Source organism: Lynx rufus, unplaced genomic scaffold, assembly GCF_022079265.1.
Source record: "Lynx rufus isolate CCGP_SWC_20201006 ecotype Redwood Valley unplaced genomic scaffold, mLynRuf1.p SCAF_15, whole genome shotgun sequence".
Classification (NCBI taxonomy): Eukaryota; Metazoa; Chordata; class Mammalia; order Carnivora; family Felidae; genus Lynx; species Lynx rufus.
In genome coordinates this window covers 51,210,064-51,231,580 of record NW_025814829.1, presented here as the reverse complement: position 1 = coordinate 51,231,580, position 21,517 = coordinate 51,210,064, and the positions used below count along the sequence as shown (strand labels likewise).

The 21,517-nt window shown below is 32.9% G+C and overlaps 1 protein-coding gene across 1 annotated transcript in view; it reads right to left on the bottom strand.

Annotated features, from left to right (window-relative positions):
• Positions 1-21,517, bottom strand: part of KIFAP3 (kinesin associated protein 3) — a 161,699-nt gene that overhangs the window by 21,587 nt on the left and 118,595 nt on the right. Inside the window, exons 18-19 of the mRNA XM_047077008.1 lie at positions 16,198-16,387; positions 10,092-10,191 (exon numbers count right to left, since the gene is read on the bottom strand). Of these exons, the coding sequence (XP_046932964.1) occupies positions 10,092-10,191; positions 16,198-16,387 (290 nt within the window). The remainder of the gene's footprint in view (positions 1-10,091; positions 10,192-16,197; positions 16,388-21,517) is intronic.

Genomic DNA, 21,517 nt, shown 5'->3' with positions numbered 1-21,517 from the left:
GGTCTTCATTTGCACATTCTTTTCTCATTTACTACAGTTTAATATTTTGCTCTTAGATTTATTTGGCAATTATAAATATAGTTTAATAATTCATCTGCAATCTATACAATTCCTATTCAAAATAAGTGCAAATCAGTTTACAGAACCCATATGGCTCATATCTGAGGGGTGAGCTATTTGTAACAGCACATCTGGAAGGACTATGGGCAATATGGAAAATATGGGAATTAATTAATATTATGTTTAAAAACCTATAGGCTCTAGATTTCATGTTTTTTAAAACAAATAAAAATATCTGGTTTAACATTTCTAACCTAAGGAATTTTTTTAACAATTGTTCATAAATACTTAAATCACATGGTTAAATCAATCAAAACACAGATGGGTTACAATAAATCAATTTTAAATTAGAGAGTATCTCTGAGTTGAGGAGTAAACTCAATATCACCAAATCCAGATCTACAGGAAATAAAAGACATGATGTGTTTTCCTCTCTTATTTTTTTGGAGGGAGTGGTTGTGTTTATCAAACAAATTGCTTACGGTTTTGTTATTCTCATTAGAATGTCAATAAGCAAGGCTTTATAATGGCAATTTACATCCTATTCCCTTAAAAAAAAAAACACTTTTTTTTTTTTTTTAAATAAGTGCATTGTTCACAGGTCAAACATGTCACAAAAGCAGTCATCTTTGCTTATGGACTTCCTATTTTCTTTACATTTAAATTTACAACTAATTTTTATATATTTGTATAGTCAAAGAAATACAATTAATACATATGAAAATGTATAAACTTTAGCACTAGATAATCCTTCTTAAAAGGTGGTGATATAATTAACTTCCCGGCCACGACTGGATTAACTTCCATGTCATTTCTTCTAGTACAAAGCTACACCATAATTGATGTGTTAACATTTTTATAGGATCCAGTCGTAGTCCGATTACTTTTTTTATTTATAGACTCAGCTATGCTGCATTTCTTCTAAATAAAAGTCCTAATAAAGTGACAGTAAATTTCGTTTTCATTTGGAGCATCTTTGGGCCTTATATACAGCTAACACGTATTGCTCAGATCATCAGATTGAAAATTACCACAAACTTAACGAGAGCAGTTTTGTTGCCAACTTCTTCTCTTGCTTCTAAATTTCCAAAGGAAAGTAAATTACTTAAAATATTTTTACAAGTCAGGAGTATAATTTCTCTAGGATAAAACATCTTCCCAAGTTTCCAGGATTCTAAGCCTTGAATTTTGGCTTGTATTTCTATATTTCAGTAAAGTTTACAATTTGCTAATGCTGATGTGTGATAATCTAATAAAAATCTGGCCTTAAAAGTTATAGGCCCAATTTACTAATAAAACCTAATTCAATTCTCCTTGGGAAATGCAAATCATTAGTGTCCCAGCAGCAGAATAAGCCTTTGTTTAAGGCTAGGAAGACTGTTGTCTCTATAAAATGTCTAAACAAATAAGACAATTAAGACTAACATATGAGGATTCATGTATAGGTACAAAACAACAGCATCATGTATATAAACATGTACATTAATTAGGTAAATAAATGATTTGCACGAGATATTAACCCTTAGAGACAGATTATTTTGCTCATTTCATCCTCATTTTTTATATGATTGGATTCTGTGGAGAACTTTTATTTTGTTTTGTTTTTATTTTTCTTTATTCTGTGGAGAACTTAATGAACTAAGAAGTACTTAAGAGAATTTAACAGTAGTTAAATTACTTATTAGTTCACTATTAATTACTTACTTAAGTAATTAATTACTTAATGTGTTCATACATTTTTAGCAACTTGCCTCCAAGCAATCTGAAGCATCAGTTTGCAACAAACTATGTGAAATATATGAAAGCAAAGTAGGTAAACAATGTTGTGCTGCACAGCAGAAACTACATATCTTACTCTGAATTTTAATAACATTTACTCTAAGATACTATAAAGCACAGTTCACTGTTAGACTAATAAATCTGCCTGCCTTTTGGAGGCCATACTGGTATAATAGTAAAGGCTTCACTATTTTGGACTACTCCCTTAAAAATCTCAGCCTTCATTTCTACTTTTGTTAAAACAGAGACAGGACTACCCTTTCCCTTATCTACTTCACACACTATCGATGATCAAATGAAATACATGATGATATATACATAAGTGCAAGTTACTATTTTTTGTACACTCTGATTTAGACCAAAAAAAAAACAAAAGCCTTAAACATTTTTCCTTGAAACTTTTAAAAGGCTCCTAAGACATGTCACCTCCTGAAATAAAAAAATATACTGGCAGATGGCTATGTATTTAAAAAGAAAAGTGCAATTTAGTGTAATACAAATTATGTTACAGCCCGAGTCTCATAGTGTAAAAGTCACTTATTTGCATTGACTTAACGTTCCCATCAGAACTGTGTTACACAGCTATTGCATCTTGTGTTCTCCTGTTTTCACCATTCCACAAGCTTAAGAGTAAAATTTCATTACCTTAGATATAATTTTACCTGTCACATAATGTTATTTCTTATAAATGGTTTAAGAAATTTTACCATACATTTCTGTTTGGTTAATATTGGTGAAAGGAGGAAGAACTTAAAATGACTAGGTATAGCACTGATTACTAATCTTGAAATACATGCTTACATATATTAAAAACAATGCTATTTGGGTAACTTAATACAATTATAATAAAAATTTGCACAGATCTAGGTATTTTTAGACCAAATAATACACCCTGAAACAGAGCAACTTTCAAAACTAAATAGAATATTGTCTGTTACCCAACCCCACTGGCTTCTATAAAGAAGTTCTCCTCTAACTGTTTTAATTATGATTTAACATAATTGCATTTAAACTGAGAAGCAACTCTTGCAAATATCTCAAACTAGATACAGCTAAGAACAAATATTAGGGACCTATACAAATGTGTATGCCAAGAACAGAGTCGATAAAAGGTATAATAGTGCCTTGTATATACAAAGCATTTAGTAAGTTTTTGTTTTTTAATGTTATACATTCTTTAATAATAGGCTTGTCTTAAAATGAAAATATGTTTACATATTAAGATTAAATCAGTGAGTCTATTGTCATGTTTTATACATGCAACTGAATATAAATAGAATGACCAAATACTCCAAAAATACCATCAACTTTCACTACTAGAAATCATAGATGTGGCAGTAGTATACTCACTTCTTTGCTACCAAAACATTATAGGTAAATAACATTTTTTTAAACAGAATTTTCTACAAGGAAAAACCAAATGAAAAGTTCTCTGTGGTCAATTCTTTAAAAAGTGGAGAATTTAATGTAAAGTGATTATCTATTGCTAAATGGATCTGCTTTTACCTATTTTGACCTTTATGCTTTAAAAAAAAATTTTAATGTTTGTTTGTTTTTGAGAGAGAGAGAAACAGAGCACGAACAGGAGAGGGGCAGAAAGAGAGGGAGACAGAGAATCCGACGCAGGCTCCAGGCTGCGAGCCATCAGCACAAAGCCCGATGCGGGGCTCAAACCCACAATCTATGAGACCATGACCTGAGCAGAAGTCGGACGCTTAACCGACAGCCACCCAGGCGCCCCCTTCATATTTATGCTCTTAAATCAGAATCCTGGAATAATATAATCTAATATATGGATAATATCATGTGACACAAAAGCAGCTGCTAAAAATAACATTCACTCCACAATTAGATAGGTGTACACTACACTCACTAAACTCAGTGTATTTATTTTCTTTGACACACACTCACTTTAAAAGGATTTTTTTTAAATGTTTATTTACTTTTGAGAGAGAGAGAGAGAGAGAGAGAGAAAGAGAGGGGGACACAGAATCTGAAGCAGGCTCCAGGCTCTGAGCTGACACCACAGAGCCTGACACAGGGCTCGAACCCACAAACCACGAGATTGATCCTGACCTGAGACAAAGTCAGATGCTTAACTGACAGCCCCCCAGGCACCCCAATCACTTATTTTTTTTAACAGTTCATTTATCTAGTGTTTATTTTTTATTGATTCATTAAGGATAAATTGTTAGAAATGAAATCACAGAGCTAAAGGAAGTGAACAATGTAAGGATCTTGTTCTTGATTACCAAATGCATTCCACAAAGGTTTTATCCATTTAAATTCCCACAGAGGTGTATCAGAGTACTTCTTTGCTTCTATGTGTGGGAATTAGTATTAAAAAAAAATTGGCAATTGATAGGTGAAAATGGAATTTGGTTGCTTTATTTTGTAACCACCATATCTGGAAAAAATTACTAAAGTCAGGAGTTTTTTTAAAGGCTTCTCATAAATGTTCTCCTCTGGGCAAAATTGATAGGAAAAGAAATCTATAAATAATAATCTATAATAATTTTTTTAAAGTTCGTTTTTAATGCTTATTTATCTTTGAGAGAGAGAGAGAGAGAGAAAGACACACACACACACACACACACACACACACACAATCCGAAGCAGTCTCCAGGCTCTGAGCTCTGAGCTGTCAGCACAGAGCCCGATGCGGGGCTAGAACTCACGAACTGTGAGATCACGACCTGAGTGGAAGTTGGAAACTCAACCAACTGAGCCACCCAGGTGCCCCAAGCTATAATAATTTTTGATAAAAATTTAATAACACACTAAATAAAGCAGTATTTTAGTTAATGATTATCTTTAAAAGATTTCGTAAGTATATACCAATTCATTTAGTTCCTAAAATACTGCTGAACAAATGGATGGTCTCAATGTCTATCAAAGGAACTACTTCTAGGAGGTTCTTTTCATTTTCTTTGGATCCTTCCATATACTTTCTATACTACTTACTCAATAATGAAGATCACTAAAACTTTATTAGAATGGAAGAGTTTGGGTTATCATTCAAAATTGATATCAATTTTTATAGGCATATTTACATTCCTCTCAATAGAAAAGAACTTCTTGACTAGCCAAGTGAAGGGTTGTAACAAAGACAATAATTTGATTTCTCCTTTGAATAACTGCTTTGAAATAATCTCATGATATTCAGTTCTAAGTGTAATATGTAGTTCTCTGAACACCACACAATGCCTTTTAGATTGAGAACATGTCATTTTGAGGTTACTCTTTTCAAATGAAAAAACTGGCTGAATGGCTGAGCATACTGGCCTTAGAACTAAAGAAATTAGCCTAATTTTCACATGTAGAGTCCTTGTCTCAGGAAAAAGTTATACATTTAAAACCGTGGATAAAAGGTCTTTTTTTATATATTGAGAAAATAATTTGTCAGTTCTTTTCAGGAGGATTTTAAAGTTCAACTGCCATTCCAACTGTGATTTAATGTTTGAATAAAATAAATTAGAACAGAATAAAAAAATGTGTATGTATAATATATAATACATATAATGAACAGAAAGTTAATGTCAAAGTATGCTAAGAAGGGGAGAAAAAGAGGCAGGCTACATAAAATATGTGCAGAAAATGAAAGTGTGAGAATCAGATGCTCAGATAATGGCTTTGACTCCAGTGAAATGGTCAGTCAATGACATCAGTGTGCCAACCACAAAGAAGAACTCCAGGCCTGAAAAATATTTTTCAAAGCCCCAAGGAAACCTAAGCAGTCTCTGCAATTTTTTTTCCAGTTTATGAAAATTGGATTCCTATAAAAGAAAAATGGACCATTTTTACTGCAACAAAACCTGATTTGTAAAAGCTGGAAGCAGTTTAAAAATACTCAACATGAGGTTCTTGTTAGTCTTGAAAAGTAAGAGTTATAATAAAAAAAAAACGGTCCAAAAATATGGTACGGATATATTGTATAGAAGGGGGAAAAAAGCTAGTCCTACTCCTATTATTTTTAATTAGCTTCAATAGCAAGTTCCACTTTACTTTCTAACACCAGTTCAGATGTGTTTGGGGGGAAGATTTACATCTAACCCTCTGGGATTGGCAACTCTATAGCTAACCTGAGAGCCCTAATGTATTTTGCATCACCTCCAAGTGTTGGGAAATTCTGGCGCCAAAAGGTTCAAACTGATAGTGACACATGTCTAAAACCCAGGATTTGCTGTCCAACTGCCAGTATCTATTTTATCAAACATTCAGTCTCCCCTGTAGAACAGGATAGATGAGTTTAACAATTTTCACTGTTTCCAATTAAACTGCCTTGCTATATTACAAAAATGTAGGCATTCAGGTTAAGAAGGACCTCCTGACTTGGATTTTAAGAAAAATACCGATTTAAATGGTTTAAACGATTTTCTAAATCTGGCTCAGTGTCCCCATTTTAACAGATTTGTCCTATTACTAAACTTTGTCACTTTAGGAATAAAGGGAAGCATTTTTCTTTGAACAATTAAAAAATAAAAACTTTGCATCATACAAATTAGAAACGTATTCTTTGTCTTTCAGGAACTTGGGATCATGTACTTTACCTGAACCCACTGAAACAAACATATAAAACCACAAAGACTGAGAAGCCACGAATACTGGTTGAAGAGCGTGCTTTTGCTTCATGTTCTCAAACCATTAAAAACAATAATAAAGATAAAAATTCACATTTTTTATATTAACTGTAAAAAAATTCTTCTTCCAGGGGTGCCTGGGTGGCTCAGTTGGGTAAACATCCGACTCTTGATTTCGGCTCAGGTCATGATCTCACGGTTTGTGAGTTCAAGCCCCACACAGGGCTCTGTGCTGACAGCATGAAGCCTGCTTGGGATTCTCTCTCTCCCTTTCTCCCTGCCCTTCTCCTGCACTCACTCTCTCTCTCTCTCTCTCTCTCTCTCAAAATAAATAAACTTAAAAAACAATTCTTCTTCCAGGTAACTTGACAGTGCTTATTTATCAAACACATGTGATAAAGAACAACAGGGAAAGAATTTGTAAGTCATCTGGACAACTTCCCTGATTTCAAGGGAACCCCCCCCCAATAGGTAATGTTTCCTCTCATTCAGAAATCAGTCAAGACATTACACTTTCATAGTTAACCCAAATTCTTCATGTTGCCCATTAAGTCTGCATATTCTCAAGAATCTTCCAATGGTGATGAACAAGAGTCCAATAGCTTCTGTTAACATTAAAAAAAAAAATTCCTATTTTGTTTAAAATATTCCTATTTTGTTAAAGTAAAAAGTTTCAAAAGTAGTATTGTAAGTCAATGTTATTTGATCTAATAGGCTTTAAATTTACCTATTGGATATCAGAAGCTGAAAGTAGCCATTAGTTTAAAATTTCACATCTGGGACACTATGCAGCAAAATTATGCCAAAATATGTGAATAATTATGTAGCACTTTAAAATACTTAAATCTCTGCAGAATTAAAAAGTAAGCCAGAGTTAAGATGCATGGTTTGTTACTATCAAAGAAGAGCCTACGAATCCTATTAAGATAGAATCCTAACCAACCAAAAATGATTGAATAAAACAAAGTAAATGATTCCAGAGCAGGTCAATAAAATAAAAAGCAACTATGGGTATTTGGCTATATTGTATACTTTCTCTGTATCTCTGCTGATACAACTGAGTCCCTTTTTATTTGATCTATTACCTATTAAAAAACTGAGGAAATTCATTGTAAATTATTTCTTCTGGAAATAAAAAGAGAAAATGATACAGTTATGTGATTTAAGGCCTAAAAAATTACAAAAGACAAGAGATGAAAGACTTAACTTTCTCAGGAGAAGTTCTTTTTACAGGTCAAACAATTCTCAAGTCAAAATGATTATAATAAATAAGTAGTTCACTCTTTTGATTTGAAAAAAGAGTCTACAGTAAGTTTTGTTAGCTAATCCTTTAAGCCAACATTACTGTGTTGTGTCTTTTATGATGTAAAAGAAGCTACTTAAATATTTTTGCCCTTGAAAAGGAACTGAAGGTACAAAGGTAAGAGGATTCCCTGAAGTCATGTTTTAAAAAAGTTACTAACAGAATTGAGGAATAAAATCCTGAAATCTTTGAACAGTGTATAATTTATTCACTGGGTACCACCATCTCTCAAAAAATTTTCATTGATTTATAAAATGACCATTTTTGAAAACCAGAAATGAGAGATTTTGCTGAATTGAGCACAGAAAGTTCACTGTTTTGACTGCTCAATTTTAATGAAAGTGTTCAGGTTCTTAATCATATAATTATGTAAAAAAAAATGAAAGCAAGTCTTTCTGAAATAAGTAATGTATGAGTAATTTCAGTCTGCTTTCTTTAGACTGGCAATATCTGCAGGAGATACCAAAATAATGTTTTTGTTCATAGTGAACAAAATAGTGAAACACATATGTGCCATAGTGAAACAAATATGCCAGCATAATTAATCTTGTGATGCTATCGGCAAAAATCTTCAATATAAATAATTAGGATTATATACCCAAATAATTTCTTCCTTTTCCAATTATGTTTCAGAAAACATTTTTACAGTGAATTGTCACATGATCGAGTATAGTAGTTACAATGATTAAACAGAGCCTCTATTGAAATAATTATAGCTAATATAGACAGAAACCTCAGAAGCAATCAAAAGCTGTATGCTTTCTGATGTTTAAATATGTTTAACTTTTATGTCCTAAGGCAAGGAGTTTCCTACCATGACAATCCAGTCACCAATGAAACTATTTCTGAAGTGATATTATTTATTTAAAATCCACTACAGAATACTGAACTGTATATAATGTTATATCACATTTCATGTAATACTCCTATGTTTTTCCACCATGCTTTTAAACTTTGGGTCACAACCATCAATGAGCTGTGAAATCACATAGTTGGTTGCAATCTGCATTTGAAAAATGAAATAGAATAGGATAAAACAGAATTCCTTCTTACTATCATTAAAAATTTTTGTCTTACAGGCATAGGTATATATATGTATATAAACAAATATATATATGTATGTGTGTGTATATATTAATATATGTGTATATATATGTATATATATACACACACATATATAAACAAATCTGTATGTGTACACTAAGTTGCAATATAAAATGTATTGCTTAATATGAGTTGTGGTTAAAAACACATACACACACACACACACACACACACACACATACACACACACTTAAAAGTCACTATAGTATGCTGTGTTTTCTTCCAAATTAGGCATCATGTTCTACCAGAAAGAATATAAGCTTTGAGACATATAGACTGGAGTTCAAATTTTTCCTCTGCCACCCTACCTGTGATAGTTGGTCATTTAAGCTAAAATATTAGAGCCTTGATTTCTTCAATTGTAAAATGGCTATAATAATACTTGCTTTAAAACATTGCTGTGCAGGTTAAAGTAAATATGATGGATACTCATAAAATAGATTACACACAGATGATCAATATTGCTTGCAGTAATAATTATTGGATTAAAATGGCTTACTATAGGTGATCATTAAAAATCATAACATATTGGTCACAACTGCATTCTTTCATGTAAAAAAATACATTAAACACATCCTTCAAAGAGAAAATAATTGATATTAATGAAAAGTAGAATTTTAGAAGAGGAAATTAAATCAATAAACAAGACCCCAAACATTCATCAAACCAGTGTAATGTGAAATTTCAACAAACTATTGCATCTCTAGGAATGATAGGAAGGAGAAAATAATGTACATACTTTCTGATAACATCTGAAAAATCTATGATACCAGTAATGAAGTAGGATATTTGCCAGGGGAATCTTTATTATAACTGTAAAACAACACTGGCATGCCATATATTTCTTAAATATTTTACTTGAATGCCATGCAGGGAAGAACAGTCTTTAATTTAATCAGCTTTTAAAGTGATGTTTGAATAATTATTAAAATACATGAATCGTCTTCTCGTATTTTACTGGCTTTGGGGAGCACTTAGGGAAACAATCCGAGTTCATTAATTTGGCAAAAGTATTTCAATGGACAGCCTGTATTTTCCAAAGTGATGAAGCATTTTTATTTTCAGATCTGCCATCTCCATTTTTTAAATATAAAATATGTGACTTCATAAGTTAATTCAAAATAAAACAAGCATGTTCTTGAAAATATTGAGGACTTTTTCCTCTTTAATGAAAAAAGATAGAGAAATGGGGAGTGAAGAGATTTCTAGCCTTTCAAAAACAAGGGAAGCACCATATATTAGATTTTTCTTGGATGACTATTTACCTGCCAGGAAATGAGTGTTGCCCAACTCCATCTCCATTTTGAAGGTGATAATCATTGAAGAAATCTGGACTTATGGCTCCTTCAGAGGCAATTAATCCATCTAGAAAGAAGGAAAATTGGTAACCAGTGAAACATATTTGTAGGGAATAAGAAGGAAACTATTCTATCAAGCAACAGAAGAAAATAATCTATATGTTTAATCTGGAAAGAGAAATGTTAGCACGACATGCTGGAAATATGAGCAAAAGACCATATACACTTAAGTGCTCACAACAACGCAGCACAACTGAACATTTCTTGAGCATTTACTATGTGGTAGTACAATACTAGCACGGAGATAAATAAGACAATCTCTGCCTTCAAGGGACTTAATAGTTTTTGGAGAAAAAAGAAAAAAGATAAGGAGTGAGGTAAGGTAGTATGGGACAGTAAGGATGGTCCAGGCTAAGAGAAACAAAATGAATACAGACAAGGAGACATTAAATAGGCTGGTGTCAGGGGTACCAGGGTGGCTTGGTCGGTTAAGCTCTTGATTTTGGTTAAGTTCTTGATTTGGGCTCAGGTAATGATCTCAGCGTTAGTGATCAAGTTCAAGCCCTGCATCGGGCTCTGCACTGGCAGTGTGGAGCCTGCTTGGGATTCTCTCTTTCTCTCTCTCTCTCTCTCTCTCTCTGCCCTTCCCCTCCCCCTCTCAAGATAAACCTTTTTTTTTTTAAAAGAAGTACAATTGTTTTTTGTATAATGATCTTGTGTCTACAACCTTACTGTACTCATTCATTAGTTTTAGTAGTTTTTTAGTTTTTAGTTTTTGAGTTCTTTTTCTTTGCTTATAAAGTGCTTCTTTTCCTATACTAAGTCTTTGTTATTACTTCTTGTTGATTTTAGAGTGATACTACTTTCTTATTTGCTCCAGTCTAAGCAATAAGATAACGTACTATTGATAGAATGATGAATAAGTTAAGAATAAGAAAAGAATTTCAGGAAAAAAGTTCTAAGTGATGGCGTCAGGACTATCATAGGCATAGAACAAATATATTTCAGTATATGGCTTTTTAATAATTATCTGAAAAGGGCTCAGGCTTTTTAAAGTTTCCTTTTCTGAAAGTATTCTGGGTTGTTAAGTGACCTACAGATAAATATTGGCCAGGTCATACTCACAACATTGTTTATAAACCTGGCACATAGTAAGCAAAATTGTTTAGTCACCAGATGATCATTTTACACCTACCAGTTGCATAAAACACTTTACTAGGTTCTGTGGGAAATACAAAAAATTGCAGTTTCTGTTTTTAAGAATTTTAGATTAAGTGAAATGTAAGACAAACACTTAAGATGCAATTAAATAACACATTTCACTAATAAATGATATACAACAGGAATGAATGTATGTACTGAAAGTGCTGGAGGCAGAGGAAGCTAAAGAGAGATTATTACTGTGTTCTGCACGGGTTAGAAAATCTTACTTGGAGAGGAGGGAGGAAGCAGTATAACTGATTTGAGTCTTGAAAGATAGGTAGCAATTAAATGACAAAATCTGTTTGAAGAGTAAAGTTACTACAAATCAAGTGAATGGCAGAATTAAGTAATAGTGTCGGCAAATGAATGAGTGAGCTGATTTGTACTTCCATATGACAAGTATACTTACTTGTTACATATACCCATTTGTTACATTCACAAACTAAAGATTTGTACTATTACATAATTGTTGAAGTGTTAATATCTTTGGTATTTCTCTTATTGCTTTAGTAAATTTTAAATGCTTAAGAGGTAACTTAAAAGTATCTAATATTTAGTCCAGTTTCTCTGTCCTCTAAATGTTAATAAATCAAAAGACCAGTTAAACACAAAAAGTTATAAAAAAAATGAAATTATGGAAAACGCCAGGACACAACAGATTGACAGTTAACCAGTTAAAAAAACAATTTTATCTGGATTGAAGACTTCTCAGGAGCATGGCCAAAATTAACAAGGTTAAGATCACAAAAATCAACAAATTCCTCTGTCAAATTAAAACCAAATAACTGAAGATCAAGGTTTAAGAAACCTGCCAATTTCAGAGGAACATAGCTAAGTAAAATGCCAAGATAAAATACATATCACACTTTGAAAATGAATACAAAGATATTCAGCCTGCCAGTAGAATAAAAGATTCTAACACCCAGAAAATAAATACAAACAATAAGATACTGGAATTAAATTTTAAAAGTTTATACTACATGACCTAATGAAGTAAGCCAGATTAAGAAGAAGAAATTAAATGAAAAACTGTTGTCAATTTCTCAACATCTTCATTTTGACCCGGAGCTCCCACTGTCTTCAAAGGGAAAAAAGAGTAGCAAAAGGCTAAATGGAATACAGGAGACTACAAACTGGGAGCTCATCAAATAGAGATCAAACTAAAAATGTCTGAGTTTAAAGATCAGTCAGCAATTTTATAAACCCAGAATACAATAAGGATGATATAATAAACATGACATTATGTAAGTACGAAACAGTAAATTTATACCTCTGAAATTAATTTCTAAGAATTCTAGGGCACAGCAATTCATTCAGTAAACTATAGCTTCTATTTGTGCCCTTTAATGCCTTAACAAAATTTAGGCAGCTCTGATAATATGGGCAACCTTTCTTTACTAGAATGAGGAATAAAAATTAAATTACACCCTAAATAAATAAAATCCTCAACTCAAACACCTCAACTTCTTTGGAAGTTGGAACTTTGGTAGTTTGGAGCTACCCTATTTGTTTCTCAGCATTCTGCATTCCAAATTAATTCTTTTATAGAAAAGATAAAAAGGAATCGTATATTCTTGACTCCAAGTCCAGATAAATCTAAGAGTGCCCTTCCAAAGCTCCTACTCTACCACTGATTCAAAGATAGCAATAAGGAGCCAAAGAATTTCAGGTAACATTTAAACTACCAGAGAACAAACAGAAGACCGAGATGATCTACACCAGAGCACTTTGTAAGCTGTAGAGCATTATACCCATTTAGGTTATTAAATTATATGAAACCTTTTAGACCACAGTTATACAACACACCTTTCTGAGGTGCTCCTAGTAATGATGATAATAGGACTATGAGTAAAATGGAGTAGGTACTGGAACAAAGATGAGATCTAAGCACATTTATTGTTAGCACAGGTAATTTATGAACTTCCTGATTTTTGAAAGTCAGTTAAAAAACTGACTTATAGACATTGTGAAGAAAGGTAAAAAATACAGGGGCGCCTGGGTGGCGCAGTCGGTTAAGCGTCCGACTTCAACCAGGTCACGATCTCGCGGTCCGGGAGTTCGAGCCCCGCGTCAGGCTCTGGGCTGATGGCTCGGAGCCTGGAGCCTGTTTCCGATTCTGTGTCTCCCTCTCTCTCTCTGCCCCTCCCCCGTTCATGCTCTGTCTCTCTCTGTCCCAAAAAAAAAAAAAAAAGAGATCATGCTAGAAAGGTAAAAAATACAAAACCTCAATATCTTCTTATATATTGTTACTAAAATAAACTTTATTTTTTTAAGTCAAGAGAAAACATAACATTCGGCTCCTTAGTGAACTAGGCAAAAATGAAATTGTGGCTGTGTGGCAGAAAATAGGTATCAGTAATGAAGAGAATGAGAAAAAGAAATGACTAAAATAAACCATTGGGCTATACCTGATAAGAGATATCACAAAAGCTATGAAAATAGTTTATATAAACTATTAGTATAAACTATTATTATAAAACTATGGCTTTACAATAATCCTGAGATAGAAACAAAGTACTGTGAACTTCACATTCCAGAAATATATCCACATATTAAATGCTAAGAATAAGATTCAGCAAACTGATAAACAATAAAAACAAAGTGAAAAGTCATTTAGAAATATGTAGTAGTGATTCAGCTTTATAAATAATACTTTCTCTGTGGGTAAATTTGCTTTCAGCAAAAAGCAGCATTTTCATGATGGAAGAGGAAATTACTCAGCGACTATAATCACAATAATTTTAGACTCTAAAGAAAAAAATACTGTAACTAAAGGAGATACTAGATTCCTATTTTCATAGGACAACAGCAAGATCCTTTAAAAAAATAAAAGCAAGAGAGAAACACATATTTTGACATATTTAATAGTTTGAAAATATAGAAGGCAATACTAATGACTAGGAAGCAGCAAATGCTATTTCATCTTAAAGTGAGAGACAAGACCCAGGGAATCACAGGTGATTTAGCTTAACCTCTGTGGCTAAAAGCTACTAAGGCTGCTTTTATCGGAAACCCCCTACAATTCCATGGAGACCAAAGACTTAAATAAGATGGCTCAAGCATTCAAATGAATCTGCAGTTTTACAAATTTACCTGATGTTTCTGAAGACACAACCACACACAATAAAAGACAAGAGGCTGGTATTATCTCAATTTTAATGACACATATCGACAGAGAGAGAGAGAGAGAGAGCGAGCACAAAGACTCATTTAGTTGAACTATTCATGGAAAATGAACTAGGTAAAATAATGGACTAAAATAATACAGATGGCTTGATCTGAGATCTTTATCTTTAAACTCACAGCAATGTAATCGCCCTTATCAAATGACTACCATGTCATCAGGCTACAGGGATTTAAAAAGCAACCATGAGGATATCTAATGATAATACTCCACTTCTCATATGCTTAAATTTGTTTTTTTTCCATCAGCTGTGGCTATTTCTAAACTTCGATATATAAAATATATATATATAATTCAGATCTCCCACAAAAGCAAAAGTTGTACATTTTAATTATAAAACACCTCAGAAAAATGTTTATGATTTTCATTTTAAGAGGTTAATGTAAATGAATCAATTTTGGGAATATAGTATAATTTTTTAGAAATTTGTCCTGAAGTTCTAATTATACTAAAACAAAGTTGAATACCGAGGTGGTTTCAGTTGTGGAAACTAGTAATCGATTCACACTGAAAACTAGCTATCAATCTTCAAAGCAAGAAACCTGATTCCAAAACATTCTGATTCCTGTTAACAAAAAAATTTATATCATATATATTTTACATCATTTCACTTCATGAATATCTGAATATGTAAGGAACAGCTGCTTGCTATTACTGAACTAAGACATTCTGGTTGGCTGAAATTAATGATCTACTCCATCTGGTTTAAAACACAAAGCAGTATTTCATAACTACTGTAGAGTTTGGTTAGGAAGAAATTCATTTAACTTTTAAAGTAAAGTATCAATTTTACAAGCTTCTAGTATCTATATCAAATATAAAAATAATATAGTTTATGGGCAATCTGCACAAAACAAAATTATGAAAATAAAGTGTGAATGAATACATAGCAGGGGGAAAAAGTAAGCCACCAATTCAGACATAATTACTTTGATGCTTTTTATATCCAATCTGCTACAGATCTTAATTAGAAATCCTTTCTTCCTCTCAACTAAATGACTTCAATGAAGTAATATTAATATTGGCAACAGTGCAACACTTCAAAAACCAGAAATTGCAAGAGCTTACCAGTCTTTGTGCCAAACTCATCTTTGGAAAAAGGCAGTACAGCAGAATCAATAAAGTTATAATATATGCATGATTTATGTAAAAATTAAATTTTACCCTGAAAACACTAGCAGAGTTCAAAGGAAAAAAAATATTACTGTAAGGTGTCTAAATCTTCCCAACCAAGCAGAGTTTATTAGTTCAAGACTAAAGCAAACCCATGGCAAAATGAGACTGTGCAAATGAAATATGTTAGAAAACAAAACATAAATTAGTTAAGTTACATATTTAAATGAATGCAGGATAGAGAAAAAATATTACATTTTCAACAGAGGTCAGCAACCTTGAGGATGTCATTTTAAGTTATACATTGTGGAAAGCAATAAACTAAGAGTAATTAATTTTCCTAGGTACAACCTTTTTTTCTGGAGAGCACATCCAAGACTAACTGGAAAAAAATAATGGTGAGTTAATAGGTTTGTATGGTGTGTATGGATGGTACTTCTGAAATCATTAGGAGAAGTCTATTTATATATCATAAGAAGTGCTTCCAAAGCTTGGGAATGAGCAAGGCTGGTAGACCAAAATCCCTATTTATAGCACACAAACTGTTTAATTTTGCCTTGGTTACCGTCTTACCGGAGTTATAGAAAAGGTCAGGTCTTTCGAGAATATCTCCTTCATGGATATACGGCTCAATTCGATCATCACCATACAAGTACTGCTCACTCTCATCCATCTGGCGGCTCTCTACCATCTCTAGCCACTGGGAGTTATGCCAGCGGAACTTCTCACTCTGAATTTTCTTAGCCCATTCTTCATCATATTCCTATTGAAAACAAAGAGTCAAGTATTACTGCATAAGCTTATAAAGTTACTCCCTTGGCCCTCAGATAACAGGTTATAATAATAATTTGGAGATTCTTCATTTGGGTCAGAGGAAACATTAAAAATACCCGTTCAGAATTATTCTATACAATAATCAATAAAACCAATTAAAGACGTATGTTAAAGGCATCTGTTTGAATTACCAATTGCGAATGGTAACGGAAAAAACTGGAAAAGTTTAAACTTCACAAATTCTCTATTACTAGAATTTAGGTAAGCAGTCAGACTTCAGCTCCCAAAGAAATTTGTGGCAATAGTTACCTTTAATGTTAGTTACCACTAATGATAGGTGGTTAAGCATCAAAATGGTATCTTTCATGATACCTTATTTTAGATAATACTTCTTAATAGGAAAGAAAGCACTTGAAAAGAATGTCTCCTAACTACTGAAATGGTTTACCATTAAAATAACAGAATTTAATTTTGTTTCAACCACAAAATAACATTATCTTATTTAGTCATAATTATTTCTTTAAATGTCTGTCTCCTCCTCTGATCATGAACTCCCGAGGAGCAAGACTGGCTTCTTCACTGCTGTATCTATAATACTTGTTCACAGAGAACCTCCTTGGTGAACATTTCTGATATAGGCAAGTTATATAGGCAAGTTATTAGCTACAGATCAACCTATCTAGCTCCCTACTTTTCCCAAAGACTGTAGTTATTCTGACTAGTGTATTCACTTAACAATGGATGGACAGTACCACTGATGGCATAGATTAAAAAAAAAAAAAAGATTTCAGGTATTTCTTGTCATTATAACTCTAGAGTCTTAGTTTTAAATTCCTCTGCCATATCTTTAACATTTTTGTTTATAGTTATCTAAAAGAGTTGGAAAGGTGCCAGGCAATAGTACTGTCCTCCAACAGTCAAGATGACCATGATAATTAACAGGTGGACCAAATACACATTGTAGTTAAATAACGAGCAATTTTCATAGAAAGCTGAGGCTCAAGTAAAAAACTGTCATCATAGAAGGAATTTCTGGGATGTCCTAATTATTAAGCTTTCTTTAAATTGTTTTCATGTTTATTTATTTATTTTGAGAGAGTGCGCAAATGATCAAGTGTGAGTTGGTGAGGGCAGAGAGAGCGAGAGAGAGAGAGAGAGAGAGAGAGGGAGAGAATCCAAAGCATCCTCCACACTGTCACTGTCAGCACAGAGCCTGACGTGGTGCTCAATCCCATGAACCATGACAGCATGATTCAGGCTGAAACTAAGAGTTGGAGGCTTAATCAACTGAGCCACCAAGGTGCCCCTAAGCTTTCTTTTTTGATAGTTAAATATTATCATTCCTATTAGTTCTCAATCTATTTCCTAATATAATTATTTAAAATTTAATTGTATGAAAGAGCGATTATAAACATTATTGTATTTTATTTTAAAAATAAACATGTATTAATCCACTTGTTATAATTTCAATATTTAAATTGCTTAAGTTTTTACTCCGAGTTAAATCTACAATTTTAACTTACATTTGAAATTGACAATTTAGATATAAACAATAAATTCTAAATCCAAATGCCATCTTGTTGATATGCTTACAGTGAGATCATATCGTATCATATAAATATGATAATTTATACAATCATTCATCTACTGATCACATGTAAGTTCTTCTGATAAAATGACATAATACACGTAAAGCATTTAGAAAATCTATATTGAAAACACTTAATGTTAGTCAATACTGTTAACTAATTGAAGAAGGTACATTAATTGAAGTACCTAATTAACTGAATTAGGTAGGTACTATAATTAGGTACTATTAATTATCGTCTTTTTACAAATGAGAAAATGAGCTCCAGAACACTGAATTAACTTGATCAAGTGCACACTGCTAGTTGTGGCTATTACAGCTTTGTAAACCTTGGGCTGGCAATGTGAAAAAGGCAGAGGATAAATGAGTATTTGTCAGGGTCACTGTAGAATGGATTCTTCAGTAATGAGAATATAATAAATGAACTCCACGGTCAACTTTCAGCTCTAAGAGTCTATGAATGTGTTGAGTTGTTGACCAAGCAGTGATGGGAGAGAAGTGGCTCTGGTCTGGTTAAGTATATTACATAACACATTATATTCTCAATCATGTTCTCTCTGACCTGGCTGTACATGGAAGGATGTTAGGGAAAGAGGGAGTTGAAAAAATAATGGCACAGTTGTTACAAGCAGTTTCATTGGCTACAATTTCAGTGGTTCACTTTGGGTTTCCAAAATTAGACAGAATACTAAATTGTGCTAATTATGTAGTATGAGCAGTGTGATTAGCTTTAAAATAATTTAGCCCAAATGCTAAATATAATTTTGAACCTCTTTAAAATTCATGACTTCGCAAGTATACTTTTTGGTTCCCTATGTAGCACAGTGAATGTATTAGTTGCAAAGTTGGCTGCAAAAATATATTACTATCATATTAGAAGTGGCTAGATGATTTAAGAAGAATGATCACATATACTTACAGAAAAAAAAGGATGAACTTATTGTCCATTAAGGTAAAAAAATTTAATGCATAAAAAAAAGTAAAATGGTATTTTGGGGAAGAAATTCTCCATACTAATTGGCCTTTTTGCTAAAAGATAAGTTAGTTACAGGTCATCAAAACTCCCAGAATATGCCTTATAATATCATTATGCCTTATAATCCTATTAAATCTACATTAAATACTGGAGCTAATTTGATAGGTACTGTTTCTTTTGTGAGTACTAGTTTGTTTCACTTAGCAAGAGGTATGAAACTAACTTTACTTTTTAAAAATTTTTAATGTTTATTTTTGAGAGAGGGAGACAGAGCATAAGTGGGGAAAGGGCAGAGAGAGAGAGAGAGAGAGAGAGAGAGAGAGAGAGAAAGAGAGGGAGACACAGAATCGGAAGCAGGCTCCAGGCTCTGAGCTGTCAGCACAGAGCCTGACGTGGGGCTCGAACTCACGAACGGAGAGATCATGACCTGAGCCGAAGTTGAAGCTTGACTGACTGAGCCACCCAGGCACCCCGAAACTAACTTTATTTTGATAGAAATACTTTAAATCTGATTATCTGAATGAAGAAGTGTTCAATAAAGATGACAGAAAGATGTATGACTTGATTGTTTTAATTTAGGTTCAGGCTTAAGGATTCCTAGTGTAAGAACAGGATATAAAACCTAGTCAAGTGCTCAAAACATATTAAAATATGGGGTTTGCTATTTCACTGAGAGTAAAACTTGCCTCTTACAAATTTCTGTGAAATGTTACAAAAATAAACATAATTTAAAAAGTAAATTACATATCCATAAAGTGTATTTAATCTAGTAAATAATGCTCTGCACAAGGGAAAAAAATCATGCTTATTCTAGGCATTACTATTTTACATGCTCCTCATAAGATTTCCCTATTCTAATAAAAGTACAGTAATAAATGTAGAAAGATGCTATTTTCTTCACATATGCCCTGCAAACTTAAGCCTCTTATCACCTTTCAAGCTGAGAGCAATGTTCTCATTAATGAGCCTACACATACAAGGTTTAGTTTCTAAAATAAAAAAGACCACCTATCCACAGACTATCCATTTGACAGAAGTCCATACACACAAACCAAAAATATCCATAAGCATCTACAGCTAACTTTTGATACTAAAGTTTGATTTGTTAGTGTCTTGGGGAAGCTGATTTTCCAAGGCAGTGAATTGGCACAGACCTAGCACTAAATGTAATTAGATTACCTTATGTTAATCTGAATTCCTTTACAGTTTTCACCATATTTCTTTGGTCACTTTATGAGTGAATAAACTCATAGAACCAAGGCATATCTTAACATTATAATGCCCAAGAGTATAGCAGCAATGATGCAGATTATACTGTCATTTTATTAAAAATAAAAATTTTTAAGTATTTTTGTACTATAAAACTATAGATTCGATTTTCTATTACTAACATAATGATTAATGTGCAGATTATTGTTTACAGGATCGCAATGAAAACACTATGGCTGTCTTAGGTCTTTAGAAAACAACAGTTTCTCCCTCAGGAAACAGGAGACAAAATATGTTATTCTGTACCAAGCTGTTTAATCATTTAAGATATAGAAAACTATGTTTTGCAGATGATCCAATGATTACAGATTCCTACTATAATGGATCCACTACAATGACAAGAGGAGTTTTCATGAGGTAACCGTTAGCAACTATGTGTGGCTTTTTGTCATAGATCATTGCAAAGAAAATGGCAAAAACCCTTGACCAACCAGTATCAAGCCCTTAAAATCTCAAGAAGTTATAACATAGCTTTTTGAAATATTTATAACCATAAAACTATTTCATTATTGAAAGCTGAAAATTATAGAAAAAAATACCCATACCTTTAGCTAGCTAGAATCCTAATACTCTATATACACTATGGGTTTTCGATGACTTTCTTAAGTCCAATATTAATAGCTAACTTTAGGAAATACTTTTTAAAAGTATTTTTAAAATTTAGAAGCTAAGTATGAGACATTATTAATATGTAGTACTTGTACCATAAAAGTTTTCTCTAGTTTGTGATAATATAGCCTTAGGTATTTGAATGTTTAACAAATACAGCATCTTGGAATGAAGCATGGAATGAGGAACACAGTATTTGTTTAAATAATTGATTTCTCCTTTTCCTTAATAGTCAACATTAGTGAAAATGAGATAGTACTATTTCACAACTAAAATGCTGGGTTTTGATTTTTATGTTTCTGAAACACTGATTTTTATGTTCCAGATTACTTTCTTTTCCTTATTTCCTTCTCTCCTTCCTTCCTTCCTTCCTTCCTTCCTTCCTTCCTTCCTTCCTTCCCTCCTTCCTCTCTTCCCTCCTTCCCTTCCTTCCTCTCTTCCCTCCTTCCTTCCTTCTTTCCCTCCCTCCTTCCTTCTTTCCTTTCTTTCCTTTCCTATTCCTTCCCTTTCCTATTCCTTCCTTCCTTCTTTCCTTCCGTCTCTCTCTCTGTCATCTATTTATTTATTTTTGAAAGAGACAGAGAGAGTGTGAACAGGGGAGGGGCAGAGAGAGGGAGAGAGGGAGAAACCTAGGTAGGCGCAGAGCCTGACACAAGGCTCATACCCACAAAACGAGG